This window comes from Gallus gallus, chromosome 3 (assembly GCF_016699485.2).
Source record: "Gallus gallus isolate bGalGal1 chromosome 3, bGalGal1.mat.broiler.GRCg7b, whole genome shotgun sequence".
NCBI classification, from domain to species: Eukaryota; Metazoa; Chordata; class Aves; order Galliformes; family Phasianidae; genus Gallus; species Gallus gallus.
In genome coordinates this window covers 62,388,844-62,408,615 of record NC_052534.1, presented here as the reverse complement: position 1 = coordinate 62,408,615, position 19,772 = coordinate 62,388,844, and the positions used below count along the sequence as shown (strand labels likewise).

Here is a 19,772-nt window from a genome sequence, read left to right as displayed (position 1 = left end):
GTGAGAGGCTTCGAAATCAAGTCATGCGGGAATCTAAAAACTTAGAGAAAAGCTCATGGCGGAGGGAGGCACAAGCAGGCCGCGGCTGGGCTGTGCGGGGCTGCTACGGGCACCGGCTCTTTCCCTTCCCACCGGCTCCTCACGGCTGCGAGGCGGGATGGCGGCTCCCGCCAGACAACGGCCGCGGGCGGTGCTGCAGCCTCCGGGCACCACTCTACGAGGGGCGGCGCCGCGCTCCTCACTCCCGCGTGTCCTCGGGGCAGCCAGGGGCAGGGCCCGGCCGGGACTCTCCCCTTCTCAGCGCAGAAGTGAAACCTCCCGCGCTCGCTCGGCGGTAGCCGCTGGTCCCGCCCCCCCGACCCGGTAGTGAGCAGCGCGGCAAGATTTGAACGCGGCGCGGCCCGGCAGCGCGCTGTATAGGCCCCGGCCGCGCTCACCGTGCACTGCTACCTGCAGCACGGACCGCCGCCGCCACCGCCTCTCTGGCCGAGTCCCACTGCTCTGTCAGGCGGCGGCGGGAGGAGCGGTCCCGTCCCCGCCCCTCCGAGCTGGGCTCGGCAGATCCTCTCGCCCGCCCGCTGGAGGCCGCCCAAGCGGCACGGGGCGGTGTTCCGGCGCCGGCGTGAAGAGTGCGAGTGTAACTTCTTTGTAAGGAAGTTAGAAATTGGCGATAGGACAAAGGGAAACGGCCACAAACTGAAGCCTAGGAACTTCTGCACAAATGTGCGTAAGGACTTCACAGCAAGGGTGACGGAGCACTGGAACAGGCTGCACAGAGTGGCTGTGGAGTCTCCTTCTCTGGAGACATTCAAGACCCGCCTGGATGCTTACCTGTGCAACCTGGTCTAGGGAGCCTGCTTTGGCAACAGGGGGGTTGGACTAGATGATCTCTAGAGGTCCCTTCCAGCCCCTACAATTCTGTCATTCTGTGAAATTCTCTGCTGAGTTCCTGACTCTTAGGATCTCCCACTGTTCGTTTGTATTAGTGGTGAAGTCCTGCTGCTTTACCAAATGGCCTTTTGCTGACCAGTTGAATGGATGCTGCTGCAAAAGCACTGCTGAAATCCACACTAATACATAAATCCATCACCGAAAATACAGAACTATTTCTGACAAAGCATCTAGGTGCAGTGTCAGGCTGACCCTGCCTCCACAGCACACTTTCAGTGTCAGCTTTATTCAGCCTATGGTGCTGTCTTGCAAGGTACCCAAACCAGGCTGCTTCTTTCTAATGATGACACAGATAATGTTGGATAGTAGGAAAAGAATATTCTTAGAAAGAGTGGTGAGGCTTTGGAACAGGCTGACCAGGGAAGCAGTGGTGTCACCGCTCTGGAGGTGTTCAAGAGGGTAGGTGTGGAACTGAAGGTTATGGTTAGCAGGCATGGTGGGGATTGGTCAACAGCTAGACTTAGAGGTCTTTTCCAACCTTAATGATTCTTTGATTCTATGTTTCTGCACACTGGTTGGGCCAGCACAGGTACCTGGTTTCTTGTATGGCAGAGACGGCCAGCAGCTGGAGCAGTTACTTACAGCTACAGAGCAAGTGACTGACATTGTTGTGTAAAGGTTGCAACTAGGTAGTGGTTCCTAAAAACAAACAAACAGAACCCTCAACAACAATAACAACAACAAAAACCAACCAACCAAAACAACAACAACAAAGACAAAAAAAAAAACCAACAAAAAAAACAACCAAACCTGCCTGAAATATGTATCACTGTCAAATGATAACTAGTTATAACTATGTGCTTCACATATTAATGAAGAAATACTTAGTCAATAAAAAATCCTCCTCCAAAAAGTACTTTGTGTTCATTTGGAAATTCATGAGGTGGCTCACGGATTTAAAACTGCTTTTTCATTTTACAGAATACAGTGTCTGCCATGGAGCTGGCAATGTCTCCAGAGTACAAGAACTGTCAGCCAATGCAGTGGTACACATCCAACATGCAACTGGGATGCTGCCAGCGGGGCTGCATGGGTGCTGAGACATGCTCACAGATCCCACAGGTTAGGTGAGGATTCAGACTAAGCAGGATGAATGAGATTTGCTGTTCATCTGACAATAACACTTGAGCTTAAATGCTACCTTAGTTTCTTTTCCATTGTCAGGCTGTGTCTGCCTCTCCGGGCTGCAGTATGGTTATGTTTCTCTTTGCAGCCAGGCACCACAGCTGATGGTCTCCAACTGTAGTTAAAATTCAAGGACTATTGTTCAAGTTAAAGTATTAGCTGCCCTCTGAACTCTTCAGCTGGACTGTAGGGTTGAACTTGGTAGGCTTGATCATTGAATACACCTTGTTATAATAAGGCCAGATTTTGGTAGCTATTATGGAACTATACTTTTATATCGTTAAGCTTAGCTCTTCTTGTTTCCTAGCAACATTGGTATCAACACTTCTGGCATCAGCTGCTTCTCACAGCGTTCAGCCTGCTGTTTACAGCAAGCAGGCCGTGATACCATGGCTAACTGAAAATAACTGAGTTGCAATTTACAAATATCCTTAAGAGTATCCAGGCCGTATGGTGCAGTTTGAACAGTAGATAAAGCCTGAGCTGTCTAATTGTGTACGTGCTTTAAAAGAATGAGCTTTAACACAGTAAAGGAGTGCAGTAAAGGAGTGTAATGGTAAGCCAGGCAACAAGTTAAGTTGTTAATAGTCAGGCTGGGCGGTCAGGCTGGAGAAGTTCTGGTTCATCTGGGCTGCCAGATTTTGTTACTTGATCCCAGTGCTACCCACAGGTACTTCCAATTACTGCAGAGTATCTAAAGAAATGGATATTCATAAATAATAATTTAAAAATACACTGCAAATTAATTAAGCTTTAAACTGAAAAGTGATTTTGCTATACAATTATACTTGGAGATTTTGCCAGGGAATTTATAGAAAAAAAATGAAACTGATACAATCAATGCTCAATTCCAGAAAGTAGCTAGGCCACAGTACTAGAAACTATAGATTCACTTTCACTAAAGTGAAAAATGGCTCACTGCTTGTCAAGGAAGAATTGTGACAGTACTGTTACTAGATTACGCTGAGCGTACCACGAGAAGAGCAACTTAACTCCTGAAAGTCATTTTGCATCTTTCAAAGCTGCTGTTTTTGCAAATGATATTTTAAAAATAAAAAAAGTAACAAAAAGGACAGACTAGGGTTCCTTACACCTACATTTACGCAACTAAGGCATTTAAATGGATTGTTGCTCTACAGTCTTTGTACAATAAAAGAGGTAAGTATGCTGATTCACTCCTGAAGCTGCCTGTTGACTTCAGAGAAGGTGTTCTTTAGCTGAGTGACTCAGTCACCTTCCTTATAAGCAAGAAAGAATTAGTGAAATTTATCTGTGACTAGTACTGGAGTCATGCAACAATATTCACATATATCTTAAAATAAGGGGTTGCTCTGACATCCTGAACAAGCCTGATTTCTAATGTTATGAGTGTATTCTGTATGCAATTTATTGCCAGTATAGCAAATGTACTGAAGTAACTGAAAAAAACTGTAGTAGGAAGGAGTCAATCAGATAAAGCAATACTAACTGTAGCTTGATTTTCCGACTCTGTGGTTGTATTTTTTGTGGGGGTTTTTTGGTTCCCCTCAAGTATACCTTCCCTTCAAGTATACCTTGATTTAGCGGAGGGTTGCTAGAGTTAGGGTAATACGGTCAGGTTGCGGTTGGGCTTGATGATCTTTAAGGTCTTTTCCAACCTGAGCAATTCTATGGATTCCAGGTACAATTACTGCTGCAGAACAAAGCCATGCAGTTTTTGTGACATAATTCTTCACTGTGGTATGAGAGTATGTATGTAAAATGGAGCATTTTTCTGCTAACCTGGAAGATTCACTGGGTTTCACTCTCATCACAGAAGTAAATTAAGCAATCCAGACTGAAGGGCCAAACTTCTGCCTGAAGGCAGATTATTGTGACATTCTGATTAAATGTATTACTCTTCTGCATTTTGCCCTGGTGTCAAGTATAGTTTGTTACTTCCATAGGAAAGCACAGGAAGGATTAAACTACATTATTTTGTATTTGCTCTTTGGCTTCTCACTGTTAATTGCTTTCTGGATAAAACTGTTAAAGGTCAGAGGGATACAAAATCCTGATAATCATATTTAATGTTTCAGATAGCAAAGAGAGCTCTTGAGAGTCAAGACACTTCCCCACCATTTTAAATAATACCACACAATTTCACTATAATTCTGCCCCTCTTTAACTCAGAGGTGTCTGCTGAACTAATAGGAGGGCAAGAAAACACCCAAGAGTTAAGACTGTGGACTGCAGAACTGAACACCAGATACTGCAAACAATGGTATTGTGATAAGTCAAGTTCCTGTATTAATCCAAAGTGTTAACTTCTTTTAGGAAAGTATATTACAGAGTTCTCAATGCTGTTTGGCAGAAACTCATTTTTTTTCGTAGTTTCTTCAGCTTGTTTTTTAAGAGACTGATCTGATAGTGAAACAGCTGCTGACTTTGGCAGACATGGTACCTTCTTAATTTTCTTCTCCTTGTAAAAAAAAAATGCCTGCTGGCAAAAAGAAACCCTGGGCGCACTTTTTACTGAAGTCTAAAAATATGAGCAGGTAAAGTGAACGCATACATTGTCATCTTACAAACACTGTTCACTGTTACATACGCAAAAATACAATGAAGTGGAAGATGGGAGAAAAAGGCAGAGGGCCCTTCATGTGCTTTGCAAAGCATGCAAGAAAAAATACACAACAGTCACTTCAGAACGTTATAACAAAATGAGCTAGTGTATTTTATTTCAGTAACAGCCAAGAAATCTGACATTTTGCCCAATATGGCTTTCTTCTAAAATTAAAAAGTTGCATATTACCTCCATTTGAGTGCACCAGCTACAGAAAATCTCCTGTATACATCTTCAGTTCACAGCAGCATCACCAGAGTACAGCTTTCAGTGGATTTTTCAAGCAGAATTATAAGATAGAAGTTTTAAAATGTTCATTTAGAATATTTTATATTGTTTATATGAAAACATACAAATTTTTCATTTATACATATACTACATATAAAACTCATTGTAATTAGCAAGTATATTCATCTGGGTATTTACCTTTGTGCATACAGGGAAAAAAAAGTATGTAGTTAGGGCTTCAGGTGAAATATTAAAGATAGAGACTTTAGTATATGCTAACTAAAACCTTATTTAAACAACTCAAACAATTGTTCCTGCTTTTAAAAGATAAAAGATTTAGCTTAAAAATACATTCATAAAACAAAGAGACAATTTTCTCCCTGAGACTACCAGTGTGAGTTACTTTGTGGTAATCATTGAATGAAAAAATATAAAAGAGACAACAGGCTTTGTCTATATGCCGCAGCAAATTTCTGGAGCAACACCAGCATCAAAAAAAGTGTAGACTGGAGAATCATGCTCACTAGCTGAAAAAAAACATGTTCATATATTAGACAATAAAACTCTTAATATAGACAACTGAAGGTAATTAATTTTTAAAGATTTGTATCTCTAGGATGTATAAATGGCAAAAAGTTATTTGAGTTCGATTGTTTACCATTTCAGACACGAATTTTATCTAAAGCAAGACTTTATACCCCAAATACAGACTCTTGATTTATGCAGAGATATGCAGTATGGTGTTCTACAGGTTTCAAGCACGTCTTTGTTAATATTCATAACATAAATGCCCAATTTGTGAGAACGGTTGCTGTTCAAATTCAATGACAAAATGTTTGATAATAACTAGAAGGTAAAGTCTCATGGGCATCGGTTCAGATGTCAAAACCCTGTCCCAATGAAAAAAATCTGGTTTCTTTTTTATGGCCTTCTCAAAATCACTGTGAGCGTCTACACCGATTTCCAGATAATTCATATTCTTCCTTTTAAATATTAGAAAGGGGACAGCTTTTAAAATGCTACGAAGTAACAGAATAGAAGTGGGATGGATTAAACATACCCTGCCCAAATTGGAGAGAATTTTTCCTTTCACAAATTACATTGTATTTATAACAACCATGCGATTCTTTTGGGAGGAAGCCTTACCTAAAATAAAAGAAAACACATTTATAGGAAAAGGGGAAAGCATTATGTTTGTTCTACCAAAATTTATTATGTAGTAATTACAAAGTTTAAAGATCCTTCCATCTTACGTAAAAATAATAATTACACACATTATATAATACCATGTCAAGTGATTCCAACAAATATCACATGAAATACAGTGCATTTTCAAATCAGAAAGACAAATATTTTCTCATTCACAGTGTTTGACAAATTACAGGAAAGCTTGTTCACATGAGGGTTTACTTAAGGTCATGCTCTTATAAACAGTCCACGTCACGCTGTGCCACAAAAACAAATCATCTCTCAGAATGTGAAGTATCGGGCAAGCCACTCCTGGCGTTGTGGATCTGGTGAAGCCACTGGTGAAGCGTCAGTCTGAGGAGGGCTAAATTCACAGAAAGAGAAAGATATTAACCCACAACTAAATGGAGTACCCAACTTAGGAAGAAAAGATTCTCACAGAGAATATCAAGTACAGAACAATCTTGTTTTTCCTTGGATTCGTTACCAGTGTGCCTCTGGATATGATTTAATGTCTCCCTATAGAACCTGTGATCATCCACTCCATTGGAGAGCATCAGCAGCACAGACAAGTCAATTCGGAAGCCACATTACAGGGTGGGCAAATAAGATTTTGGGAAATATAATTTAAAATCTCATGAGCGGTGGTGTACTATCAGAAGAATAAAAAGGGCTTTCTTGGAAAAGTGTGTCTGTAGAAGGTCCTCTTTTAGCATCCTTTTCCTGTGTTAAAGTTTATTTTCAGAAATATGATGCAAGCATCATATTTGTAGACATGTGCTCACAAAGACTGGTTGGTAGCAGTATTTTCATACTTTACACTGATCACAAATATCACTTGCATTGTTGTTCATGCATATATTTTAAATATTCTAATATACTAGGAAAAAATAAATTGCTGCACTGCAAACAAGGTTTGATTCCCCTTTGAACTACTTAAAATCTCACTGAATGAGCAAGAAAACATAGTTTCATAATACAATCAAGTTTCTTCATCAATAAAAATCCATAATAAAATAATCCCTACTTCATTACTGGGTAATACAAAACACAAAACAATTTGGAATGGAAATTCCAGCATCACAGTCCACGAGTTCATGCACATGCATGCTATAGGTATTTGAGCACAGTCATGCACATCACATGCACAGGAAAAATAAGAAGGTATTTTTTAAAAATAACTATTTAGTTGACATAGAGTGTTCTTTACTTATCTATTTTGCATTCTACTATTTGCTTCCTTTAATAGTAAGTGGTTGCTGGGTATGTGGCCTTCCACGTATAAACAAAAGAAAGAGTAAGCAGCCAAGTGTGGATCTGGTAATTATACATTGCTTTAAGTTGCCAACTTGGAGGTAAGAGATCAGTACCTACTAAATACAGCACACAGCACTTTTTCAGTGCCTTTAATATGTAGCCACATAAAGCAAAAAGATTAAAATCCTGCCTCTAAGAAACCATTTTAAGTTAATAATTCAATTCATTATATTAAATCATTAGAGAATGACTTGAGACTTCAATGCTGACTTTAGTTTCCAGAACCTCAGCATTAAGCATTCAAGTATATATCCTTCCTGTTTCCACAGTAAAGTTTGCCTATGATTCGTTATAGGTGAGGAAAGGGGAAACACAGAACATTCATGTAGCACAGAAAATCATTTTCTAACATAAAAACCATTATCACACAGTACTGAATAAAAGAAATTCTGTGCTAGTAACAATTTCTAAATGACAATCAGCAAGTAACACAAACACTTAAAACAATTGTTCATATATGTAAACAATTGGAAGCACATGAATTCTGTAAAGGTACCTAGAGAGGTTTTCAAACTTCAAGACTTAGGAAAAAGTGAGAATATACTTCAATAAGGTCTACAATAAAAAAGGAATACTATAAAGAGGTTACAAATATAATGCAAAAATTGAAAATTCCGTAATATTACTTGTACCTCTGAAAGGTTCATGAAGCAAGTGGGATTCAGCTCAATACAAAAGCAAAATTTTCCTGAGTTAAGAAAGAAAAAAAAGATTGGTGAGGCAATGCTCACCTCAAAAACGTCTTGGGCTCTTTGGGTGGTATTGGCTGTGGCAGTGGTTTGCTGCTGTTGAACTCAATATCGTGGATGGGTGAGTTGGGAATGGGGTCCAGGCGGTTAGGATGTCCATTGCCCACTCCGCTAGATTCCAGAGCACTTAGATTGGGGACACTCACAAACCTGTTTGTTGATTTATCGTTCTTCTTCTTTTGCTGCATTAAAAATAACAAATATAAGGAAGGCTTCTTGTACCAGGACAGGTGAGGAAATCTGCAAATTGAGGAATTTTTTTTTCTGGCGTTTTGGGGGCAGAGGGAGAAGTTGGATAGGAAGGAGAGCAGCCGGGACAGAGTGGACTTCTTTTTTTTTTTTTCCTAATTGTAGTTCTACTGTTTGTTTTAACCAAAACTGAACAACATATTTTTTTTTTTCAAATTTCTAATTAAGACCTACTATAGTAATCAATGAGCACATTATTTTTAGAGATCTTCCAATATAACATTTTGATCTATTTTAAGACATCAAAAGACAGTAAGCTTTCCTCAAATTTACCAGTTAGCCTGTTAAACCTTTCACCTTTATTTAAGTCTTTTTTTGGTATTAGTGGAATAGCTTTACTGACATATATAATCACAGCAAATTTCAACGATGAAGAAAACAAACCTCTCCAACAGGTTTCATCTCATTACTGACGCACATTTTGGTCAGTAAGACTGAATCAAGAGAAGCAGCTACATTTCTTTTAAAGTAATTACGCCCCCATAGTTAGCAAGCATTATAACAATACTGTTGAAGATGAAGATAATACCGTGTGAGAGTTCCGTTTCTTGCTCAAAGGAAAGGCTAGGCTTCTAATACTACCCCAGCTAACACTTCTGGGCACCAGATGGCACAACTGAACATTTTTGCTTTCTTAATAATCTTTACGCTACAGATAATATTCAAGGGACTCGAAATACTGACAGATTTTATTTTGATATAACTGTTTTACTTTCCATAACACATCATACAAAGGAATCGGTATTTATCTGCTTTTATAGATATTTTAATGTATAAATATGCTTCAAATAATTCCCTAGGTCTTCAAAAATAACTGACAGAATACCATGCATGTTTGCCAAATTCTATTGAATATTCCTTGTCAGTGATAAGGATTATTAAAAAAACCCACCCTATGTAAAAAAAAAAAGATTCATTTCTTCTCATGAATTATCTGTTAACTGAGCATATTATCAATACTGTCAGCAGAAGACCTACCCTATTCATGAGTGTCAGGAGTTCAAATGGAGACAGAGTCCTACTGCTTGTTTGTTTATACTCTTCTGTTTAGTTCTCTGCTAGCTTTCATTTCACTACCTGCCTTCTCCAAAGCTGAGAGGTGAAAATGCTGCTAGTATAGTGCAGTGGTGCATATGTTTATAACATAAAATTAAATATATATTTATTGAACAGAAAGCTCTACTGGGAAAATGGTCCTTTTTAATCACCGCAGTAGAAGACCACTAGCTGCAATAGCTTAAACTAATTCTTTAGGCTGAAGAAGCAAGAAATAACAGCATCATAGGAAAACTGGTAAAACTAAAAGTAGCCAAATGTATGGAAAATAACTGCAAGGTATTATACAATGCAATTAAAACTGTGTAAACCACACTGTAGTTAAAGTGTGCTTTGTAAGTGGCTTATTTCTGCAAAATGTATTTATCTCTACAAGTGCTTTGAGAAACACTACAGATTATATCTTATTTTCTATAAAGCACTCTAGACTTTCAAAGCAGTCAAGTCTGGAGAAAAACTGTGTGTATTGTTTCCATGAAGTTCATGCAAAGTATTACAAAACATCAGATTCAACAAGATGATACTAAGCAGATCCATTGCATAAATTTGAGAAACTCCAATACATACTGCAATGGTTGTAATTTTGCATTAATGTGCAAAGCCTGTATTAATTAGTAAGTCCTGGGTTTTTTATTATTACAAAGAGAATGAAGTTTTCAGTTTCTCTGTAATTCATTCTCTAATAAACATTGTATGTGCTTTGATAAAATAACACGTTCCACAGTTCATGAAATGAAAAACTAAAATGTTCTAGGATACAAGACTTTTTTAGAGTCTTAATTTTAAGTGATAGAAGCATATGATAAAAATACATGAATTATCACTTTGGAAATCTGACGTTGAAGTACTTTTCCCAAGCATGTCAGATTTCACACAAAACACAAGCTTACACGCTCAGTGATTAAATTTCACATCTTTATAAAGGAGTGGTTCAGACAAACTTCCAAAATTTTCAAACAACTTTTCACACAATAACAGAGAATTCAAATTAGTTTGGACCTAGCAGAGACAATATCAGGACTACTAAATTCTTTTATGCAGATATGCATAAAAGATAGGTATCAGCAGATAAACTTGCCAGAAGTGCTGGACTCCTGAAAAGTGTTGGAGAATATTGACAATTTATGGCAGTTTGTGCAGATGTGAAAATACTCTAATCTGAAATGAAACCATAAAGCTTAGCAAAATCATACAGCCTGATCTCTTAAATGACAGGGAGACACCATTCTATTTGTTCTGGTTAACCCACTTAATTGATAACCAAAAACTAGGTCTTAAATAAAATTATTCCAATGTCAAAGAACCCTGAATTGTGCAAGACTATATTGCTTTATTTGGTGTATCTTGATTTTTTTGAACTCATCCATATGTGCCTGTATCTGAGTGTCTACATGTAATCTTCATAACTGATACAACTGGGAACAATACTGCCTAGAGAAATAAAGACAGAAATTCTGCCAACCCTAAACTACTCCAAGCTGAAGACCACTGCACACCATCCTTCCTTAATTATTAATCAATTATCCCTTAACTGTAACAGGAATTTAGGCACATAGTGTACATGTAGACACTGCTATGCAAATATATTAAAGGAGGCATCAATACTAAATTCAATCTTGACCAGACTTTTTATGCTATCCACTTCCCAAATGCATAAAGGATGTTTTCAGTCCAGCCATTCTCAGACACGTGAACTGTTTATCCCCAACGTGGACTTTGCAGCCACTGTTAACCTTGATCACTGCACATCTCAGCCACTTACATTGTGCCCCTTGGGCTACGCTCTGCTTCAGAGCCATCCCAAGTTCTACCTCTACAGCTGGGAAAAATCTCTTCTCTTTCCATGCAGGTGAAATAACCTATGGATTATTGCAAGAAGGAAGGAAATGTCAGAGAACTCATTCTGACTGCTTAAGTGGTTACAAGAAACAGAACGAAGGTACTCAACTACAGACCAGTTATGTTCCTCATATAGGAATGCTTCTGGCTTTTTAAGTGACAGTGATGCTATGATGGCTGTTTGTACAGTAGCCTCCCTGGCCTGCTATTCACCAGGATGGAGAGAACTGGAACAGGCTGTTACTGAAGTGTTCTTACTCATATAGGATGTGACATTAACTGAGATGGTTAAAAGCTGATTTCTGTCTTATGCTGCCCTTACAGTCCATACCTAGTTTATCTCTCCAATTCTCTATCTTTTTCCACTCAGACTCATTCCATGTCCTTCTCATACTCTTTTTCTTCCTGTTTTTGCCCCTATTTCTTTTCTTTCCTGTCCCCTCTTCCTTTGTCTTTCTAGTGACCTTCCATCCTGCACCATCTGAAAAAAAGTTTGCATTTTCCAAAATAGCCAAGAAAAATGATGAAAATTAAAACTAATTTGGGATGTTACTGTTCTCTATTATATGCTACATTTCTGCTCTCTGTAGCCTTTCTATCCTTTTTTCTATTTTGCTTTTAGAGTTTTGTGAGGAGGAACTGTGTTTTATGTCATACATACATACACACACAAAATAAAGAAATATCTGCACAAAAATCAGGAAAGACAAATGGAGAATGATGTTCCTTGTTTTGAACTTGTCTTTAAATAAAGACTGATATATGACACATACACACACATTTCTTCTTTTTAGTATACACTAACTTTAGATTTCTTATTTTTTACTTTAGCAATGAAGTCCATGGAACATACCTTCACCAATGGATTAATAACACCAACATTAGGGCTTGCATTAAACACTTTGTTGTAGTTAGTCTCCCTGTTAACTAGCTCCAGCTGATAGAACTTTTTGTCCTCCTAAAAAGAAGAACAAATAGAAACTTCTTTTTATGCATTCTCAATTACTTGGTGGCCAAATCTGCCTATAAAGTGATCTCAAATAAATTTATGCTTATATTTTTTAAAGAAACTGATACTTCTAAAAACTACATTTCATATTTCATATTAAATATATGATTATATGTAAATATTACATAATTTCTATTTATGCAGTTCTGTTGTATATGTTCTAATTGTGCATTGGTAAAGATTCAGTATAGTTAATTTGAACTCCCCTCATTCCTTCTTACTTCTGAGCTAGAATCTAATCAGATTAATCTGAGCCAGGCTGCCAAGGTGTGAGTTTGGGAAACTCAGTGCATCAAGAAATTGGAACTCTTATTAGATATCTCTTAGAACACTCTCAGATGACTCATAGAAGAAACTGTTTCTTATATGGTGTACATGGCTGGCTTCTTAGTCCAGGACTGCAGATAGGATACATCCGACCAAGTTCATACTGCAGTATTTTTTTTTTGTAATAATGTACTGTGCTTGATTGTGCAAAATTCTGTATTTAATAGGTTTACTGTTATGAGACGGTGGAACCACAGGGACAATGTGTCAAAGAATACAAATACAAGCTATCAGGGTTGGTTCTTTAGATGCATTTTGAACACTTTGAATTAGATTAACATTTGTACTCATTAAGATATTGAACCAAGAGAGCATAAAAGTCTTACAATCAATTTCTTTATGAGTTGGTCCCGTTCTGCAATTAGGTCTTTCAGTTCTGAGATAAGCTGCAAGTCTTCCGGTCTTGATTCTCTGTTTTTATATTTTTCTTCCATTTCTTCTAAACTTTATAGGAAAGAAAAATACCCCCTTTAGCCTGACCAAGTGCTAAATGATGGGTGAATCATATCTTTGATTTGTGCAAAAGAGAGCTCAAGTAATAAAAACAGAAGACAACTTTTTTTTCCTTGAAGTAAATTAATTTCTATGTTACCACTTAAGCTTTGGCTAGTTGAAAATAACAAAACCCAAAATCTTTGCTATAGTAACTAAAATTTTGGGCAAAATTCTATAAACTTCACAACCTTTTCATGCATGCAGTACTAGCTGTTAGAAAAAAGGCCTCTTGGAAGCCAGGCTGAAAAAAGACACTCACAGATAAAATAAAAAATGTGCACAGTACAATTACAAAACACATAACTGAGACTGGTTATTAAGCATGATACAGGAACTACATTGCATTATATTTAATATTAATGTAAATTTTAAAAGCTGGCAAGTGATTTGGTGAGGAAAAACCAAACAGTATGATTTTCTTTTAATAGATGACTACACTCAATGAAGTTGCATGCTTGTGATACTGGAGAAATAGATAGATAAATCTGGCACCATCTTCCTCAGTTCATGTGGAACATACTGGGACAAAGATATCCAAGAACAGTGAAGACTAACAGGTAACTAATTCCTCTCCGCAAAAGCAACTTAGTATCATTAGAGCTGAAATAAAGGAATGAGCTGCAAGAGAAAAGCAATAAAACCTGGATATTAGGATATCTGAATTAAAAGAAATGCCATGATTTCTTGAAAAAAGAAAAAAAAAAAAAAAAGGAAACCTGAAATGCTCAGTGGGAAAGCATTAAAGGAGAGAAGTGAAATAAGCCGACTGAGGGATGAAGTGCACACGTAACTGCATAAATCTCCTGGTTTCTTCTTAAAGAACAAGTTTTGAAAGCACCTGATGATTTCAAATATCTGCATGCATTTCTGAAAGAAATGATATTCATAACGCTAAACATTGCCCTAAAGGACACTACTAAAGTATTGGTCTCACATATTCTGCTTTCATGTAGTTCAGTGAACCAAGTTTCAGAAGAGATCCAGATGAAAAAAAAATATTCCTAAGAAAAACCTATGAATTTAAGGTGTCCAGTCAGCTCAAACTTAATTCCACAAGACACACTGAAGTGACCATTTTTCAATTTAGGTGACTACTTTCTCCTCAGAAACAGCTGCATAATTCTGACTTTGAGTTGCTTCTGAAATCACAGCGCACATATGATTATATTTATAACCTTCAAATAATCTGTACAGAATTTGATGCGATTACATAATCTATTTATATAATACATTATGAATGTGAAAAAAAAACCTTTTTGTTTGCAGAAAATGCATTTGACTCAGCATAACAAAAATATGCTCAGATGGCTTAATTTTTGCGCATACATTTTATGCTAGGTTAAGCTGTTCTATACAGATGCCCAGTGTAACTGTGTTACACCTCGTGTGCATATGTGTGCATGTGTGCAAAGGAATAAGAAGCAGAACTTCCTACAGTTTCTGAGTGCTCACAGTGTTAAGGCAGAATTAGATTAATTTAGGTTTACTGGCCATTATTAGTTGATATTTACATAGAAAAGTTTTCTACATGTACTCAGAACCGATTACTTTCTCTACCATACATGCTGTGCTGCTAATCCAAAATCTCTCACTGACCACTTTTTTCAGAAAGTTCCCAATGTCTTTTGGAGCCCTAGCCAAAAATCTGAGGTTACAGACCAAATGGGCTACATCACAGACAGGGAAAAAGAATGAAGTATGTGGAGGACAAGAAGACTGACTAGACGACATATAACTATACCACTTCTCCCCAGATGTGGTCCAACCATAATTGGCATTTTGTCTCAGAGGCACTCTTTAGTATTCTGTTAATCCCATATAATCAATTTCAGTAATTAATTTTCCCTATGTTAGCAAACCTTAAAATGTTTGTATCACTCTGTATAATCACACTTAAATAATTACTACTGTACTAATTTGTAAGCTTGCTGAAGAAACTTTTGTATTCTCAAAAAAGATATATTAATGTTTGAAAGAAACTCCAAACACCTGAAATCACACTTTACACAACATTCTAAGGCCTGCACAGACTTAATATTTTTCCCACTTCAATTTTTTTGACTCAAATCATTAAAAATTATCTTGCTAAACTATCCTAAAGCTTACAAGAATTGTGTCAACAAATGCAACACTGGGCCCCACATTTGACTGAGTTTTTTGCACCTCTGCAATATCTTCAGTAACTTATTGACATCAGAATGAACTAATGTTGACTCAAACGCAGCTACATACAAACTTTTTTAATGCAACAAAACTTACGAAACTTGTAAAGCTGAATTAATTTCCTTGAGCAGCTCTTGGGTCTTATTAAAATCTGCCAGCATGCTTTGTTTCTCTCTGATGTGATCTGCTGTCAAGACATCCAGCTCTTTCTCATGTTTCTTGCTTAAATCTTGCTCATGCATCCTGTTTAATTTATTTTTTGTTAAAAAAAGAGTTATTCTAAAATCAGACTGGTTTGTTCATCATGATTTTCTGCCACTTTTTTAATGGCTTTTACACAATACCAGAAAACACAGAAAGGAATTACTGATTCATCAAAACCCACTACTTACTGTCCTCCAATCTCCTAGCTTATTTCATTGAAAATGCATCTCCTTTAATGCTTTTTAAAGTAAACAAACATAATGAATTAAAAAAATAACAACTGGACAACAACAACAAAAACACTTGAGTAGACTGTTACTAAAATTCACCAAAATGTGTTACTGAAATGCAGCTTAACTGTATGGCAGTATTCAATAACTGTACCAGTATTGGGCATAGCCTTTCTGAATGAAAAATGACAATAAATATCATCACCTGATTAAAATGATAAATTAAAAGCTGCAAATGGTGAGGTATCTTACGGGAAACAATACATTAGACAATACACGTTTCAGTTTGGAGTGGAAAAAGATCATACCTGATCTGTTGGTTAGATTCACTGCGTATTCTAAGGACTTCTTTCCCTTTAAACTCTAGTTCCTTGGTCAGTGCACTTATATTGTCATGAAGATGAAGAATCTCTTTGTCCAGTTCAGCTATATGATGGTCTCGATGTCTCAGTTCATCTTGTAGATCTGATATTCGGCATAAAAATTCTTTCTCCTATAAGTAGCAGTAGCAAAAAGTATTTTAATAGAGTTGCCTCTCAGAAGTACAACACTTGTTCTGTGAAAGATACCAGCTGACCAGAATTTTCCATACAACACTTAATTCTTTTCTATTCCATGCAGGTACAAATAACAAAGTTAGACAGCAAGAAAACTGCATCTGTGAGAGAATTTAAAAAACTGTGCCACTAAAGTTTATGTAGTTCATTACATTTTCCTTCTGCACATGCACACAACAACAAAAACAAATACAACTACGAATGACAGGGCTGGCATTTACCAATTTCTACCTCTACAACATATGATGTGGGTAAGCTGAAGTGATAACTGATTTTCTCTTTAGAACACCATACAGCGGAACAAAATAGCATGAGATGTGTGCCCTGTGCCAGTGAAACAATGATTCAGAAATTTAGTATCTAATGTATATATAAATACAAGAGTAATAAATATTTCACAGCTCAATACACGCTAAATTACCCATCTAGGTAAGATACTTGCCTAGACATAAGATGTGTATTGGTACGTGTTTGTTTTTCTACTTTCTTAGTGCAAAATATCACTTCTACATTCTGTAATATTTACTTTGTGTCCAATAAATCAAAGTTATTATTTTTACACATCAAATTCCTATGAGAAACTCATCTAGATCCTATCCCAATGGTTTTGATAATGATTCTCCTCAATTTAGAAAAAAATCTGTAATAACATTAATCTTTTTGGGGGTTTCCCATTTCCATCCATTCCACTTCTTAGTTTCACAATAATTAAGCACCGTATTGTTTGTAAAGATAGAAAAGCCGAGGAGATTTCACAGCAGTTTTATGTATAATTGTGTTTTGTGTCTTCACACATCCAGGAAAAACAAATATATCCTAATGCACAAATTTTACTGTATATCCTTAAAGATAAAGCTTTAAAGATAACTCTCTTCCTCCCTACAAAAAGACTATATGAAAGTTACAAGAAAAGGCAGTGGAAAAGTTACGTCCACATATTTAAGTATTTGAAAAATTGTCAATTAAGAAATACAACCACCGTGTTTTGACTTCCATGTATCTAGTTCAGCTCTGATCCTGTAAACTGATGGGTATCTCAACACATGAAAACACAGCTGGTTGCTTTGTCCTCAGTATAACTAGAGCATGCGCTTAGCAGCTTGCTGTGCTGACGTCGAAAGTACTAGGCATTTGGTTGGATCAAACACATGCTCTTGAACTTTACTTTGTTTCTTACGTGTTCTTAAGCATATCACTAGTCATAAGAGAGAAATAGCTTTTCCTTTTTAAGTTCTGCTGGCTGCTGAGGAAGAGTAGAAATTTATGAGAATCAGAAGTTTCCTCCCAAGGAAATTCAGTGCGCTCTCAGATGGCTGCACAACTCTAAAAGGAAACTGCCCTGATATGGCAGCCTTTATGAGGCCTCTAACAAAGTTTGCTGAAGTAAGAAAAAACTAAGCAAGGAAGTTCAGGTGAACTAGTGCTGGTTGGTGCTGACTGACTTTAAAAGATTAAACTCCACCTTACATTTCACAAGTTACTGCCTCCAGCTAATAGATAACAAATACCCATTATATAGTTTTATAGTAAATTGCCAGAAGTGCCTCCTACCTGTCGTCTGCCAAGTTCTATGCTTCTTTCAAGTTCCATTTTGGCAGCTAGGAGTTCCTGCTGATGGTTGTGCCTTAGTTGGTCAATTGCTGCTGCATGTTGATGATTTAGCTCTGAGCGCAAGGAAGCTAGTTACCATGAACAAAAAGAAATGTTTATTTTGCAAATGTTATTTGTTAGTTAACAATAACAATCAAGCTCCTTCAAGTACTGCTGCTAACCTAACACACACTGCTTGTATTAGCCACGTGAAATTTCTGTTGAACAGGTTGAACTCACTTGAGCTCTGCAACCACAAAGTTTTAGACAGCCACATTTATTTGGTATTAAAATACAAGTCATTAGAAGATATCTTAAAATGATGAGTTCCCTGTCTCTCAAAAGATGGTGGGCTGTCTATCTATCTCCAAAAGCATGGCCTGTGATGTAAAATATTTATGGCCAGAACTGAAAACAGGACATACTTTTCCAAATGCAAATACTTGTGTATTTGCTGTTACTTAGGCATAGGTAACAGAACAATCATTTATTTTTGCACATGGGTTTTATATGTACATACTCAACCATCTACACCTACAGATATAGGAAGCTTCTAAGAACTTTTTAAAGAGCAAGTCTCCAAATAAGATCTGTAATGAAATCTTACTTGTACATGTCACTACTTGCTTTGTTCTGATATTTTAATACAGGTTTGTCAGGATTAAGAGGAAAAAATCTAACTGGAGAAAAGTTGTATTTGCCATCAATGACATTCCATTCATCAGATTATTAACAATTTCTGCATTAACAATTTCCAGATGTCACTTACTCTCGTGTAACGTAATCCATGTCATTAATTTATATCTTTCAGATATTTTGTGATGACATAATGTTTTTTATACCTTAGTAATTACTCTCTACTTCTTTTTGTATCTCCAGTGTTCTTGTTTACCAGACTTTGTTATCTAGATTTTTCACTGTCACAGATTAAACCAGATGAAGAGAGAGATTTAGGATTTCTTTTTCTGGATTTTAAGAGAATTATTTTCTCTACCTTAGTGACATCCTTGGCTAGATACATGCTAAGCTTTTACTGTCAATCAGCAGCAAGGATGAAATGCTATTTTTCAGCAGTAACGCTTGCCTTTCTAATTATTAATTCTACTGTTTTAGAAAAAATCTCTTTGCATCAGCATCCTCTGCACTATGCAGAATCTGGATATAATCCTCAACTCAAATCTTCTCATTCAATTCACATATTTTTGAAATTCCTATGTTTATAAAATCCCCACATTTATTAAATTTGTACATTGCTGGTAAGATACACATCAATTGCCTTTCAAGATATTTTGAGACTCTTTGCTTACTTAACAGACGACCCAACAAACTCAAACACTTGGTTCTTTTCCAGATCAGTTACTATGATAATATTAACGTGTCTGTTACGTACGAACCAAATTCAGTTAGGACCTACAAGATTTAATTGCTATTTTGTTAATCATCATCAACTCACTGAAACAAATTGCACCAGTTTCAGTGGGCTCAGAAATAAGCCCCCATATAATAAACAGTTACTAATGTAGCACTGAAGTCAGATTCAGGCAGAATTTAGACTGAAGTTTCCTTTATTTGGTTTACACTTCTATTCTGAACTGTAAAATTCCACCTGTACAAACTCAGCCAAATTGGAAGCACAGTTCATAGACATGCAGATGCCATGTCCCTGAAGGTGTTCAAGGCCAGGATGGACGTGGCCCCAGGCAACCTGATCTAGTACTTCATCTAGTGCTTGGTAAATGAAGTAGAAAAGATGCTGAACTAGTAAAAGAAGATAGATTTCTGGCAATGCAGACAAGCTCTCCTGTCAGGAATGAAATTGCATTCTGATGTGCACTGTACAAGATAAGATTTTCATTTCTCAGAGGAGAATTGTTTGTAGCTAACCACAAAAAAAAAAAGAAAGAAAAAAAA

General features: G+C 37.0%; 2 protein-coding genes and 1 long non-coding RNA gene across 6 annotated transcripts in view; 1 reads left to right on the top strand and 2 right to left on the bottom strand.

Moving 5' to 3' along the window:
• MCM9 (minichromosome maintenance 9 homologous recombination repair factor) overlaps positions 1-561 on the bottom strand; it is a 58,900-nt gene extending 58,339 nt beyond the window's left edge. The window contains exon 1 of one of the 3 annotated variants that reach the window (NM_001398197.1): positions 438-561. The gene's annotated coding sequence lies outside the window, so the exon portion shown is untranslated. The remainder of the gene's footprint in view (positions 1-437) is intronic. The other 2 variants (XM_040696681.2, XM_040696682.2) reach the window with 2 other exon arrangements.
• LOC121110284 lies at positions 386-13,677 on the top strand. The gene is made up of 3 exons (XR_005859106.2): positions 386-2,013; positions 11,297-11,386; positions 13,546-13,677. It is a non-coding gene; the product is annotated as an uncharacterized LOC121110284 (long non-coding RNA).
• Positions 4,744-19,772, bottom strand: part of FAM184A (family with sequence similarity 184 member A) — a 63,236-nt gene continuing 48,207 nt past the window's right edge. For both annotated transcript variants that reach the window (XM_004940268.5, XM_040698630.2), the window contains exons 12-18: positions 17,823-17,950; positions 16,023-16,207; positions 15,377-15,523; positions 12,949-13,066; positions 12,140-12,244; positions 8,125-8,324; positions 4,744-6,440 (exon numbers count right to left, since the gene is read on the bottom strand). In XM_004940268.5, coding sequence (XP_004940325.1) covers positions 6,359-6,440; positions 8,125-8,324; positions 12,140-12,244; positions 12,949-13,066; positions 15,377-15,523; positions 16,023-16,207; positions 17,823-17,950 — 965 coding nt within the window. In that variant the 3' untranslated portion in view covers positions 4,744-6,358. The remainder of the gene's footprint in view (positions 6,441-8,124; positions 8,325-12,139; positions 12,245-12,948; positions 13,067-15,376; positions 15,524-16,022; positions 16,208-17,822; positions 17,951-19,772) is intronic.